The sequence below is a fragment of the Labeo rohita genome, chromosome 14, assembly GCF_022985175.1.
Source record: "Labeo rohita strain BAU-BD-2019 chromosome 14, IGBB_LRoh.1.0, whole genome shotgun sequence".
NCBI lineage: Eukaryota > Metazoa > Chordata > Actinopteri > Cypriniformes > Cyprinidae > Labeo > Labeo rohita.
The window spans coordinates 10,128,919-10,144,148 of NC_066882.1; the positions used below are offsets into that span (position 1 = coordinate 10,128,919).

The 15,230-nt window shown below is 35.2% G+C and overlaps 1 protein-coding gene across 1 annotated transcript; it reads left to right on the plus strand.

Moving 5' to 3' along the window:
• Positions 1–37: 37 nt before the first annotated feature.
• Positions 38–2,211, plus strand: foxi3b (forkhead box I3b). The gene is made up of 2 exons (XM_051127909.1): positions 38–844; positions 998–2,211. Exons 1-2 carry the CDS (start codon positions 250–252, stop codon positions 1,561–1,563), a joined length of 1,161 nt encoding a protein of 386 aa, XP_050983866.1. The 5' UTR covers positions 38–249; the 3' UTR covers positions 1,564–2,211.
• The last annotated feature ends 13,019 nt before the right edge of the window (positions 2,212–15,230 follow it).

Here is a 15,230-nt window from a genome sequence, read left to right on the forward strand (position 1 = left end):
TTCAGTAAGGTGGGACTTAGGCGGTGCTACATATGCATAAATAAAACAGGTGCAACAGGTGATGTTGATACAGCAAAAGAAAGCACAATAGCACTGAGAGAGGACACACGCAGGAAAACTCCGATTGGAAACATCTTAGAGCTCCTGAAAATATTTCTGGACCACAACATAAAGAAGTACAGGTCATTAGAGAGAAAGACAAGGAGAGAGAAAGACTTTCCAAGTGGAACGCATCGGGATCACTGAGCAATGACATCCTATGAATCTCAAGGTCAGTCTCCGACGAGATGTGGCCCTCAGTTCCCAAGCTTGGGACAGGAACCTCCGGAACTGAGTCTGTACAGCGACAGCTACTATCCGCCACCGTCACTGCCGAGTCCACAGCGAACAAATCCTTCCTCGTACGAACTCGGAGACTACGCCGCCTCATCGCCTAACCCCTACCTGTGGTTCAACAGCCCAGGGATGAACAGCGCTCCTTATCTGGGTGGAACGCCTGGCCCAGCAGGACCTCCTTTTGTCCCCCAGCACTACGGCATGCAAAGGCCCTATTTGGGACCTGGGCCACCAGGTGGTCCTGGGGGTGAACTGAGCTGGTTCTCCATGCCTTCTCAAGAGGATCTTATGAAGCTGGTCAGGCCACCTTATTCATACTCAGCTCTTATTGCGATGGCCATACATGGTGCGCCAGATCGCCGCCTCACACTAAGTCAGATTTATCAGTATGTCGCAGACAACTTTCCTTTTTACAACAAGAGCAAAGCAGGATGGCAAAACTCTATTCGACATAACCTCTCACTAAACGACTGTTTCAAAAAGGTTCCTCGAGATGAAGATGATCCAGGTGAGTGTCTCTTTGATTCTTATTTATTAAATCAAGTTAAAACTCAGCTATATAAACATTACACATTATTTAATTTTTAATGATATAATAACGAAATAATTTTTTTGATCATTTAACTGTATTTAATGTGCAATTCATCTCTCATTTTTAAAGGTAAAGGCAATTACTGGACCTTAGATCCGAATTGTGAAAAAATGTTTGACAACGGCAACTTCAGACGCAAGAGGAAGAGAAAGTCTGACATTCTCCCAGAGAAGAGCAGTTCTGGAGGGAATCTGAGCTCTGAGTCAGGAGACAGTAATGGCAGGGGCAGCCCGAAAAATCAAGCCGTTGACATTTCGACTTCGCCTGAAAAGGGCCCTTCACCCGCATCCACGGGTCCGTCACCATGCTTGAGCAACTTCCTGACTGAGATGTCTGGTGTAGCGGCTGGTTCTCTCGACATGGAAGCAGATCCCCTGAGTCGTCCCTTTGCACTCAGTCTGCCGGTGGACGGAGCACAGAGAGCTTCGCAACCCGCAGGGTTTGGCACGTACTCCCCCAGCTCTACGGTGTCCGAGTGGGCATCACCTCTGCCCCCACCGCCCTCCATTTCCCCGTCACCCTCCCACTCCACTTTAGGTTACAGCGGGCCTGGTCTCAGTCAGTATAATGGGCATTTCTACCCTGGTTTGAGTTCGGCGGGTATTCTTTACCCTCGGGAGGGCACAGAGGTGTAGGAAGGGTTGACAAGCTGAATGATCAATTCACGCTACAGACTCTAGGGGGCAAGAAAAAAAAACTGTTGTTTTCCTGAAACTATACACTGCTTTTGGCCTAACTAAACTCCTTTGAGGTCTGTGGGCACAAGATACGAATGAATTCCCACAGGAATGGCCTAGTCAGCATGAGATATGACAGGCTGACTCTAGCAAAGGCCCCTGTTACCTGCAGCTCTGACCTGAGGTCAGCTGCTGACACAAAGCCATTTTATGCACCTATCTAATTCTTACTTCACTCATATTACTGACGCCGAATTCAAGCACCTGTAATGAAACAGAACAGATGAATCACTTCTCATGTGGGCAGAGAAACTCCAGTGAAAATGCAAATGGTGAAACAGGTTTTCTTCTGCTGCATGCTGGTATTGTACTACGATACTGCCAGTCTTTGTTTTTGTATGTGTTTCATGTATAGTTGTAAAGTTGGGTATGTGTGAATGTTGGAGTGTATTTTATTTTATTATTTTATTTTACTATGAGGTCTTTAAGGGTGTATATTTCTTTTTTTTAAATAAAATATATCTAAAATTAAAATTGACTAATGTTATTCAATTGAATGTTATTTTAAAAATCCTGTATTTTATTAAACCAAACCCCTTTTAATTTTATCAAAAGCAATCCTTATCTTAAATTTAGAGTGTCCATGGAAAAAAAAAAAAAAAAAAAGATGACCTTGAAAGAACTAGAACTAGTTTCACCAGGTCACTCTTTAACTGTCATCAGTCACTCCTCCCTTTTTTCTCTTGAGACTTTCATTTTGCATTATGTAGGCTACTGCTGAGCCTACGGTTTTTGGCAGCGCTTCAATTATATACTTAAAATTTGTCAGCATTTGTATTTCTGTGATGATGACATGGGAGATAATATGTTGTAAGACAGCACAGTAGCTGCTCGAGATGAGAGTTTGATATTTTTGTTTAGTTAACAGAAAATTAGATACAGCCAGACAGTGACTGATGGTTAACAGATTCCTACACGTTCTGCTATATGATGTCGGTTCCATTTATGTGTAGACAGCGAGATGATGAAAATGACGTTATTCTTAAATATAATTGCCTCAAACAGCATTTGTACATTTATAAACTATAAAACAATAGATACACTGTATTAAATAAAGAAAAAAAATTACACTTTCTGGTTGTCAAAACATACATGGTTTAGATTAGATTAGATTACACTTTATTGTCATTGTGCAGAGTACAAGTACAGAGCCAATGAAATGCAGTTAGAATCGAACTAGAAGTGTAAATAAATATATGAAGAGTTTATTTGCTCCATTTTCAAAAGTGATCAAAAATTGTGTTTTTTATTTTGCATTTCAAGTAATATCATTCAAACTGCAGTTAGGTTGTTTTGATTAAATTTTAACTCAAAAACCAAAAAACATGATAACAGACGCACACAAAAAAAACATGATTTATAAAAATGAATAAAAACTAAATTACCAGTTTTATCGTATCATATAATACGATAACTACAACTCAAGGTTGATGCCAGATTATAACAAAAGTTCTTGCAGTCATGTTGAAATGCAGTGAGTGAATGACTATAAAGGAAGTGCTTTTTGCATACTTTCTGCAAATATCCATTTCATGATTTGAATAAATGTTTGTTTTCCATACTGCTAAAAGGACCAACAGCCAATTTATGCTCTGCCAAGTTTTGGGAATGACAACCGCATTTCAACACTGGAATGAATCTGCTAAATTACCTTTTTTGTGAGTCACTCATGAAATTGCAATGACTGACGCTGACATAGTGATAACCACTACTGTAGTTATCGCAACGGACGAGACAAAAAAATATCTAATGTGTTGAAACAGATTTGTGCATTTTATTACTTTATTACTGATTTTTCACTTGACCTTTTTAAAACAATGTTTAACTGAAAAATGTTACATGTGTACGTGTTGTAATATATTATATTAGAATTGATACTAATTTAAGTAAATTCTTTATTTTAAATAATTGAATAAAAATTCGTTAAAATAGTTAAAAGTATGCCATGGTGAAAATGTACTGGTATTTTGGTACTGTGATGAAACTGTAAAAACCTAAATTTCCTTTTTGAATTATTAATTAGAAAATATTTTGCCACGGATATAATTAAAAAAATAAATTTAGCAAAGAAATAGCAGTAGTAGTTTTTTTGTTTAATCCCAAATGCTGGGTTCAGCCTGCTGGGTCATTTTATTGGATTTTTAAAATATTTTTTACCCAGGTGCTGGGTAGTTTGTCAGCACTCTAAAAAAATTTCTTTTAACCCAGATGCTGGGTTCAGCTTGCTGGGTCATTTTATTGGGTTATATTTCATATTTTTGTACCCAGGTGCTGGGTAGTTTTCTATAATTAAGCTGCTGGGTCATTTTTAATGCTGATTACAGAGAACAGTTGAATACACTTAAATTAAAATGCTACTTTTAAATGTTACATTATTTCTAAAATGCTTGTTAAACAAGTTGAAATGTATGAAATATTGTAAACTACACTGTATTCACCCAAACAAATTATATGGTCTTATATTTTTGTCCATGGGTGTTCTTGCTTAACAATAAATGTTCATCTTTTGATTATTGCTGTTGCCTCCATAACTCAGTGTGTGATTTTTAATTTCCAGTCCATTTTAAGCCAGCATTATAATAATTTTTAAACAATAGTTGACTTAAATAAACCAACCCAGCATGTTGGGTTAAAACATTTAACCCAACCAGCTGAGTCAAAATAACCCTGTATGTGTTGTGTCCAATATTTACCCAGAATCCAAACTCTTTGTAGATGATTAAAATGCATTCTTAACAACCAGAATATGAAAGATTTCTGAGACCTGATTCTACAGCCTGGAGAAGTTTCTAGAGCAGTGTGTCTGCATGTATGTGTTGGTGCTGTCAAGATATCCATAAGAAAGCATTAAATGTCAACATGATGGAGAACTTTCTTTCGCAACTTTCACCAAGTTGTTAAGGTCACCAACAGACACGTATCAGTAAATCAGTTACCTTGTCAAAATTGAATTCATTTGGTTGTTTCTGACAGTCTTTTCTGACTTAAGAGAACCTTTTAGCAGGTAGAAGTTTAGAATGAAGACCTCAGCTCAGATCATATAACAACTGTTTTGCATAACAGCTCACAACACACCCCAGGAGATCACGGAATTACACTTTTCAAGAATTAATCAAATCTGGGTTTCACGATTTTCATTCCTACCTTCTGTTTCATGTTTGCGAGCAGAAGCTTAAATTCATTTAGAATGAGCCCTTAAGCAAAGTCTTGCTCAAGGGAATGTCCTCTTCAAATGGGGAAATTGATATAGTATGAGAAGTGTGGATTTATTACTAAGCCCATTCTTTAGTTAATGCAACATACAAAACACATGTCATTATTTGGCATGTCAAAGAATCATTTGCACTACTGGATTGATCTGTGAGATGAGTTATGATAGTTCCCCTTGGCTTGTTAAGCATAAATGTTTCTAGGAAAAAAGAGAAAGGCAAACATTATTCACACGCATATAAACAGCAGAAAGGGAAAGTTATAATAACAGAAAGGTATGTATTCCACTAAAGGTATATTTGCATATGTCATATAGCTTTGCTTATTTTGCCACTGTTTTTAAGCAGCAGTGCATAGATGGCATATCATATATATTTCCATGCCAGTCGAGCACCAGCTGTGGCAGGTGAAAGTAGGGAAGAAGAACTTGTTCTACTTTGTACCGTCTGCTTCGAATGTGCCAAAAGAAACACAAAGAACACCCAGTCTTACAAAACCTAACAATAAAGCAAATTTAAGAAAAGCTGGCTTTTGGTTGAAAACTCTACACCCTTTCACTGATGTAATGATGCAAATTACCAACTGCTTATTTTACCATTTGGAAATCCTCTGTGTTTCTATTTGGCCCATCTATATGGATATTTATGACTGTTTTCCACCCAGACAGCAATTTACAATTACTGACCTCTCCTTGGGAATTAAAATACACAAAAATTTAAATTAAATTAATATGTAGAATATTGTTCTCTGTTTAGGTCTTATATATATATATATATATATATATATATATATATATATATATCGTCTATATATATATATATATATATATATATATATATATATATATATATATATATATATATTATATATATATATATATATATATATATATATATATATATATATATAAAAAAAAAAAAAACGCAAAGCAATTTAAATTAAATTCAAATGAAAAATGTCTGTCCCATGGTATGCACCTCTGATTATCCCTTATAAGTTGTTGTTTTTGGCCTACAGCCATAGATAATCAAGATGAGACCAAAAGGATGAATTAAAATAAAGCAACAAAAAAAAACAAACAAACAAACAAAAAACAATAAATCAATCTACAAAGACATCAGTTTGTTTCACACAGGTGCACATTGTGAGGGGGGGATTTGTTACGGCCACGGGTCAGTAATCACAGATTATTACAAATGTACGTTTGTTAATGTTTGACTAATTTGCTTTTTGTGTTGACTTATTTTTCTAGATCTACGCTCAATATCCAGTCTGCAACCACACTCTTTCCTGTAGCCTTGGGGCAGAATTATTGCTCAACAGTATAATGTGATTAAAATCTATAAATCTTCTGTTACACCTGCTGCCTGTTGTGTGGCACACACCTGTCCTTCAAACGGAATCTACGAAAACAATGAGTTCGAGATGCTTTCGCCGTATTCCAGGAACAGATTTTATGACCTATTACCAGCCAATAACAGTCTGTACTAGAGCGATTACTGACAAAAGTCTTTGTCCTAACTTGTCTTTTTACTTATCTTAGATAAACAGTAATTAAAGAAAGAAAGAAAGAAACACAACTGTCCTATTAATTTTCAACATCACGTTTTTGAACATGTGCCTTGGAATTATAAGTATCATGAATATATAATGGGACATGAACACGATTATCCAGGGGTCTACAACTAGTCCACAGTGTTAATGCAGGGGGTCCAACATTTATAGTGAATTAAAAATGTCCAATATTTAACTAAATTTGGTTGAAAATGTGTCCCTCCCACATTTAATTGTATAAAATATTTTAATTTTACAGTACATACACTACCAGTCAAAAGTTTTTGAACAGTAAGATTTTTAAGTCTTTTCTGCTCACCAAGCCTGCATTTATTTGATTCAAAGTGCAATAAAAACAGTAAAATTGTGAAATATTTTTACTATTATATATTTTAAATTACATTTTTTTTCCTGTGATCAAAGCTACATTTTTAGAATCATTACTCCAGTCTTCATTGTCAAATGATCCTTCAGAAATGATCTGAATATGCTGATTTGCTGTTTGAGAAATATTATCATTATTATTATCAATATTTAAAACAGTACATTTTTTCATGATTCTTAGATGAATAGAAAGATCTAAAGATCAGCATTTATTTGAAATAAAAAGCTTTTGTAACATTATACACTATAACATTCAAAAGCTTGGAGTCTGTATAATTTTTTTTCTTTTTTTGGGGAGGGAAAGGAAATTTTATTTAGCAAGGAATCTTTAAATTGATCAAAAGTGATAAAAAAAACATGTTAAAAAATGCTGTTCTTCTGAACTTTCTATGCATCAAAGATACCTTAAAAAATTATACTCAGCTGTTTTAACATAATAATAATAATAAATGTTTTTTGAGTAGCAAATCAGAATATTAGAATGATTTCTGAAGGATCATGGGACTAAAGTAATAATTCAGCTTTGAAATCACAGAAATAAGTTACATTTTAAAATATATTCAAAATAGAAAACAGTTATTTTAAATAGTAAAAATATTTCAGAATTTTCCTGTTTTTGCTGTACTTCGGATCCAATAAATGCAATCTTAGTGAGCAAAAGAAAAATCTTGACTAGTAGTGTAATTCAAATATTACTCTTCATACTTGTACATCAGTAGTTATTCTTATTTAAATACAGTTGGGATCCTAAGAATAGAATACTTTTGCATTAAAGTGATTAAAATGACAGTAGAGCCATTGATACTTTACAAAAGATTTCAAATAAATGTAGCTCTTTTTAACAAAACACATCATGATTTCCACCACAACATAAAACGTTTTTAATCGCTGATAATAAGAAATATCCCTTAAGCAGCAAATCAGCATATTAGATTGCTTTCTGAAGGATCATGTGACACTGAAGATATTAAAATTGAATCGAAAGTTCTATGGTATAAACTAAAGTACCATCGTTTTTCCATCTGTTGATATAGCGACTGTACTGTTTTTTAAGTGTTATCACTCAGCCTTAGCATTGAGATCAGTCCTGATGCCAAATATGCTTATTCATTCTTTAAGCAATAACATAGCTGATGAATCCTTAGAACAACTAAAAATAGGCTAGAATTCAATTCTTTGCAGTGTTAGTGTGGGAGAGGGTTATGTCAAGGATAAGATAAAGTCGGGTGCATTCCGGCTGGTTCTGTGCAGTGTTGATAGGGTAAACTTTAAACAGACTTGAACAAATCCATCAGGACCGTGACGTGTTTCGGGGGAAGGGGCCGATGAACTGAAATTGAACTGTTTAAAGGTGATGACAGAACTGATAAGCTTCAAGCTTTAAGACTGTTGATTTTTTCTGTGGTAATACATTGTATTTTAAACGGGGAACACGGTGCACTGGATCAGACTACACCGCCCCCCCTAAAGGGCAATGCACCCTTCTGCCAACTACTGCAACGCCAAAACCAAAACAGCAACCACGCGCTGCACTGTTATTAGCTAAACAGTATTGACTGATTAGCAATGTTTAGTAAACTCAACGCCAAGACGTCAGGCAGAGATGAAGCTCTGATTCACTGAATCGGGCAGAAGAAAGACCATTCAGTTCCAGGTTATTGTTGTGTGTAAATAGTCCTACACACTTCAGACGCATGCTACGAGATAAAGAGGCCGTCCTTGAATTATTGGCACACATAAGCACAGCTAACCTTCTTCTACAAAGTCACATTAACGTTCTTTTGACCTGATTAAGTTTGAATGACTCTCTCTCTCTCTCTCTCACACACAGACACACTCACTCACTCACTCACTCACTCACTCACATAATCATATTTAAAATATAACAGCATGTAAAGACTGGAACACGCAAAAGCTTTTTAAAACACACAGGAGAAGTATTTTATTAATGTATTTAATAAAAATAGAATGGCTAAATTTTAAAACATTTAACATTATAAAGTGTAGACATTATTATAATTATATAACAAATAATATAATAACATAATAAATTTAAATTGTACATATTTGATTCAATTCAACTACTTTGATTCAAACTAAATCAGTGTTCCATGAATTTACCCAAACAGTCAGTCATTCTAAGAAAGACAAGCATTCAATATTATCAGAACACTGACTAAACCAGAAAAAAAAAACAATAGCTTTTTAAAACACGCACATGCCAACAAAAATGTACCATTTTTTTATCCTCTTGGTCCTTAAAGGAAAAGAAGTCCGTATTATGACAGAAGAAAGAAGCCATGATCCATTAAGTGCAATCAATAAGAAGTCAACAATTATTCCATATCTACGGTCCAAAGTCAAATTCCATCTCAGCTCGAAAGCATTCATCCTTTTGGATTGTTCCAGATGCAAACTAGCCTCTGTATATGTGGGGAGCACAGCTCTCTAAATGAACTGACATGTACCAGGGCTTATATAGAATATTTAGTGAAAATAGTGTTGAGAGACAACAAACACTTTAGTGTAATGGACTGTTCTGTGTTATTTCCCCCTAAAATATTTGACATGTCAACATGACAAAAACAAAACTTCTTGAGTGTTAAGAGGCATTTGGCCCCAACTCTGCTGGCTGCTGCTGGTTTCAAACATCGTGGTTGTTTATTAGTTTCAACAGCTAACAGCTGAGATGTTTCATAAGCAAATACAATGTTCCACAGATGCCTGACCACATCCTTGAGCATCAGGCTTATGGTTGACGATGGAACTTAAACCCCTGATATTCATCTAATCATCTGATCTGATCACTGCAGCTGGTCAGAAGTGAAACCTGCAGCAAGCCAGCGCTATATCCTGGTTGTATGTCTGCTGCTCCCTAGTGGTTAAAAGAGTGTAGTGTCTGTGTAATTCACTAATTACTCAGAATAGGATGGGGTTAGTTCATGTTTAGCAAAATAAGAAATAGACTTGTCTTAGCTAGGGTTATAAGTGTTTCCTGACTGACATTTTCTGTCACTCTAAATATGCAAATAAATGTTGCATAAATAAACGGTGCATAAACAATGCTTGCCAGCTAAATTCTAATTTGCATTTTTATATTGTTGGATCCCTGAGAGGAAACTTCCTGTTTCAAACAATCAACAAAACAATCAACAAGGGACCAGGCACCTAGAAATCCATTCATACCTATCAGGTATATAATAAATGGAGAAAGATTCTGTTGGCAGGTAGTTGATGCGTGACTCCCAGAAGTAAACAACCCCCTTTTTGCTCTCTTTGCTCATTGGCATTTAGTTCCAGATTGAAGATACTACTTTTAAATGCCTGTCAATTAAAATTAAAAGCTTCCAAAACTGTGTAGTTATGATAACTACAAGCATGGGTTAACAAAACCATGTTGAACTGTGACACTTAGCTGTATCCAAAATCATCCCCTAATTTGCTATTCACTGCTTTAGTCCACAAATACAGTCTACTTGAAAGTGTAAATAAAAACATGTGAGCATATTCAGACACTGATTGTGTCAGATAGAATTTATTTGGTGCAATGTTTACATTCTCTAGTACTAGCTGGGTTGTTCTATAATTAGGGGTACATTTAGAATTTGACAATGTGAAGAAAAAAAGTTTTCCTGTTTCCCAAAAACGCAAACACAAACTTACATAGCTGCTTTGAAACAATCTATATTGTATAAACTGCTATATAAATAAAGGTGATCTGTAGGAATATGTGCATAAAATACCATCTATGTTTGCTACTGTCAACCATGTTACCTTTCCTGGGTAACACAGTTGATAGGTAACTTAGCTGACATTTTTAGTGTTTTGGCCTATACTCAACATGGAAGCCTAGAACTACTGAGCATATGGTGTGTTTAGAAATATATTTTCATGAACAAAACATAAGTTTTATTTAAAATGTCTTGTTAAAATTTGCAGCAGTAATACTTGTGTAACACTGTTGACAGTCAATGAATCCACTCTTGACACAGGTTTGCTAGTTTAACCAATATTAGAGGAAAGAGAAAGAACATAACTTCTAGTGTTAGAGGAAATATCATCATACGGTGCAAATTATGCGAGAATGGGACAAACCATTCCTGGTTTGGGGGTTAAAACAAGTTATATCACAATAAACACTTATTGTTTTTGAAGCACACACCCAAATGTCTTGATAATCTAATCTAACTGAAGGCCAAACTATGAAACTAATTTGTATTTGAGGTAATTTTCAAGCTTAAATGCAGAGTAGAATGAGCAACTTTACAAAATCAGACAGCTGAATATCAGGGTTGTTGTGATATGAACATTTTTGAACAAAAGATATGGCTTTTTCAACATATAGTAGTGTGATTGGGATAAAATATAATTGTGTACTAGAAAATTAAGCATCTGGGCTTTATACTGATGAAAATGTATATAAAATATACTTTACTGTTATGAGATGTACCGACAATTATAGAATGACCCAGCTAAACAATGTACAGCACTTACACATTTGTTATTGCACTGCATTATGGGATTGAATGAGTGCACTCGATAATGTCCATTCTGGTTTCAGACAATAAAACCAATGGCTGTTCCCTCAAAAGGCATTTTTTGGACACAGCACTTTAATCTTGTCTCTGACAATAATAAAAAAATAAATAATAATAATAATAAAATAAAAAAGGCCTAATAAAGACTCACAGAATGATTTTTGTGGAATCAACATTCTCTGGAAAAAAGTCAACGATATTAAGATTCACTGGACCATAATGTGTTTGTAGATCTGGGATTTAAACCTCTTTGCATGAATTTTAATTAAATTAACCAGGGGTGGCCAAACGCGGTCTTTGAGGGCCAGTGCTCTGCAGAGTTTAGCTCCAACTTGCCTCAACACACCTGGCTGGAAGTTTTTAGCATGCCTAGTAAGAACTTGACCAGCTGGTTCAAGTGTGTCTAACTGGGGTTGGCACTCCAGGACCATGTTTGGGCACCCCTGAAATTAACCCATCAACCCTGCAGAGAAACATCACAGAAATTCTAATGGTTTAGACTACAAATACTATTACAAACATTACAAACCATCAATTTTTAACAATTAAAATCATTAAAAAATGGTTTTCTGTAATTACCAATAAGGCAACCAGTTACCAGTGGAAATCCACATGGTTCATTACAGTTTCCATTAAAACAAATACAAGTCCAAATACAAATTTTGTGATGGTGTCTTATGTTGTTTCAGCAGAGAAGACATCAGGAAAAAGTCTAACATATTGACTATGAGGGATAAATAAGCCAGCCAAATGTTAAAAACAAGTCTCTTATCCATACTAATTTGCTATTTAACAAAGTATTGTGTGTAAAAACCATCTAAAAAGGCAATTACTAACCATTTATTGCCTTTACTACATAAAATAATAGTAAAATAGCTGAAAATGTAGAACATATTGATGAAAAAATAATTTTACAATTATTAAAGACAATTTCTTACATATTACGTCTTTACCCATGCCTGTTGACCTTTAAATTATCTAACGTCATGAGTCCAGAAGCATGTATGCACTGATGCATGCTGATCAGGCTGGTATCTTCACTCTAGTGCACTTACTTAGCCTAAGGTAAGATGTGGCCCCCACATCCAGCATTCATCAGCATATACCAACAAGCCTGCACAGAGGGGGTGAAAAGAAGTTTCCTATGGAAATAAATGGTGTGCTTCTCCTACTGGAGATGTCAAATAGATTCATGCTGCTGGGCTGTCTCTGAGCCCTCTTACCTCATTATACTCATGATGGTGATTTACCATATTAGATATGCAGCGTGACTGGCAATAAAGATACATTAACTACTTGGGGGAAAAAAAAAAACTGTGATTTTCATACACAGCAACTAATATAACTATAATATTGTTGTTTATATAATCACTAATCTATAATTTCTCTTACAGTAGCGGAGTATACAGATATATTAACAAAACATAAGCAAAAAAATGCATCAGTATGTGAAGGTTGAGAATGATAAATGACAACAATCATGCACATCTGTTAAAAATGTGAGTGTTATTGACCAAATTCCAGATGTTAAATACAATATATAATTGAATAACATAGCTAAACCAAAATAGGGGGTCTTAACAAAGCCAAGACAAGTGCTAGGGAAGCAATACACTGCCTCATTATATTGCTATTGAGTTTTGCAACAGCATTAGTCATTAGTCATGGCTAATGCAACGTAAACCATTACAAATGGAAAGGATTTGCTAGGAACTGAAAGAGCGCAAGAGAGAGACCCAGAGAATTGCAGTATTTCACCAGGGAGAAAATAATAGATTAAACTGTCAACAAAATGGACGAGATTATGTTCTTTTAACCTTGACTTGTGGTTGCCAAGCTACTGTCTCTTACTCTAGTGACCTGGCCCGTAGCATACTGCCTAAGGGATAGGAAACAGCTAGTATGTGGAGAATACAGATGTGTACGGGGCAGAAAAACAGGTAAATGAAGCTTGCGTGCTTGATAGTGGGAGGAAGTGCATTTGTATGCAGGTGGTTGCACTGCATTAAAAATGAAAAACAGATTATATACACATAATTGAGTGGATTAAGTAATAAATAATTGCAAGGAAAAACAAAGGAAGCCCATTTTACAGTATGTAAATACATACATGGAGTGTCTATTTGCACTACGCAAACAGCCTGCCTTGTTGGCAGAGGCTATTTACGCTAACTCCGCCCACCAATGTGTGAGTGGGCTAGTCAACACTACAAAAGACAGTCTATAACAGTTCTAGTGACATAGATGGTAAAGCGCCCGCTGTAGTCATTTTTGACGTGACTGAACCAGGTTTGAATCCACCTTTTGCCAAACTTTTTTTTTTATCCCTTTTCAAATCTCATATCACATCAGAAGGCAAAGAAAGGACATAATCAAAAAGTTGAAAATAAAGTATCAGGCAGGGTTTAAGGTAGGTGTAGGGAGGGCTTATATTGTCCCAATAGGTATAATCCATTTAACAATTTGAATTAAAATTATAATTTACACTCGATACATTAATTATTGCATACTGTTTTATAATATCCTACAATACTGAGGTGCAGATAATTGCCACTATTTGCAATAAGTAGTATACATAGCAGAAAATCCTGCTATTTTAACAGTGTAAATAGAATGCATTGCTATTTGCACCTTGTGTAAATCGCATTGAATTGCTATTTACACTTAATGTAAATGGGTCATTCTATGGAAATGTCCATTTTTCTGTCCCTAGCCTTTACAGAAATATTACTCTTGAAAAACACTTTGGGGTTGCAATTTCTTAATGTTTTAAAATGAGACAATATGTTATTTGAACAATTACACTTTTTTGCGCTATCAATGTGGAGATATTTGTTTTTAATTAATCATTTTGAATTCTAAGCACCACAAAACTGCTCTTCCCCACAGTGATGTCCAGAGGGAAAGTGCTTCATTTTGAGGTCAAAAACAGGTTTTTCTACCATTTAAAATATAATGTATTTATAACTTTCAAATATATGATGTAAATGGCATAAAAAACTAAATGCTAAATGAATATTATAAAATATATAATGAAAGTAGTGGTCCTCTGGAACTACCACTGGTGTTACCGTTTAACAAAAAATGTTTATTTTGAAATAGAAATCACACTGATGACATCACTTGACTCCCTTCTTCCTATTTCCTGAAGATCCATGAAGAAAGGCCCATGATAAGTCCACTGCCTTTTGTCAGTTATTAGAAATGTCCTCATTTATCTCATGATTTCATATGAAGCTTTTAGTTGAAGTCACTGGTATGACCTGCTTTATTGTTAGGGAACTGTAAAAAACTAGAATACAAATGGATTAAACAACTTAATTTAGTGAGTTGACCTGACAACATGTGGCTTGATACCTTGCATCAGCCATTTTGTAAAATGCATTTTTCATGAAAATTGTCACTGGTGTTACCTGGTGTTATCTTGCCATACCAAAAGTAGACATTTCTGTAGAATGACCCAAATAGCATCTATTGCTATTTGCATTTAGTGTAAATAGCCTGTATCACCATTTGCACTTAGTGCCAATACCTGCTGCCATATATAAAATATATACAAATATATAAAGGGCATCATTCCTTTGTTTTGCTAATAGGAGAAAAAATGCAGTTCATTTGCATGTTCTGCAATTTAGGCTTTGGGCTGTGTAGGTCAATTAAATTGTTCACTGGAGAGAGACATAAATGAGCTGTGCTTTGCATGCATCTCCTATCCAGCACTAATGAATGTGTCAATACTTGTGTGCCCAAGGTGAAGCACTGCTGCATTCATCCTTTTCCAGCTGCTTAACATCACACGCTACCAGCGGACTGGTACTGAAATCCCACAGCCCTCATTTTCTCACCTCTTTATTTACCGATGTTTTATTCATTTTGCTC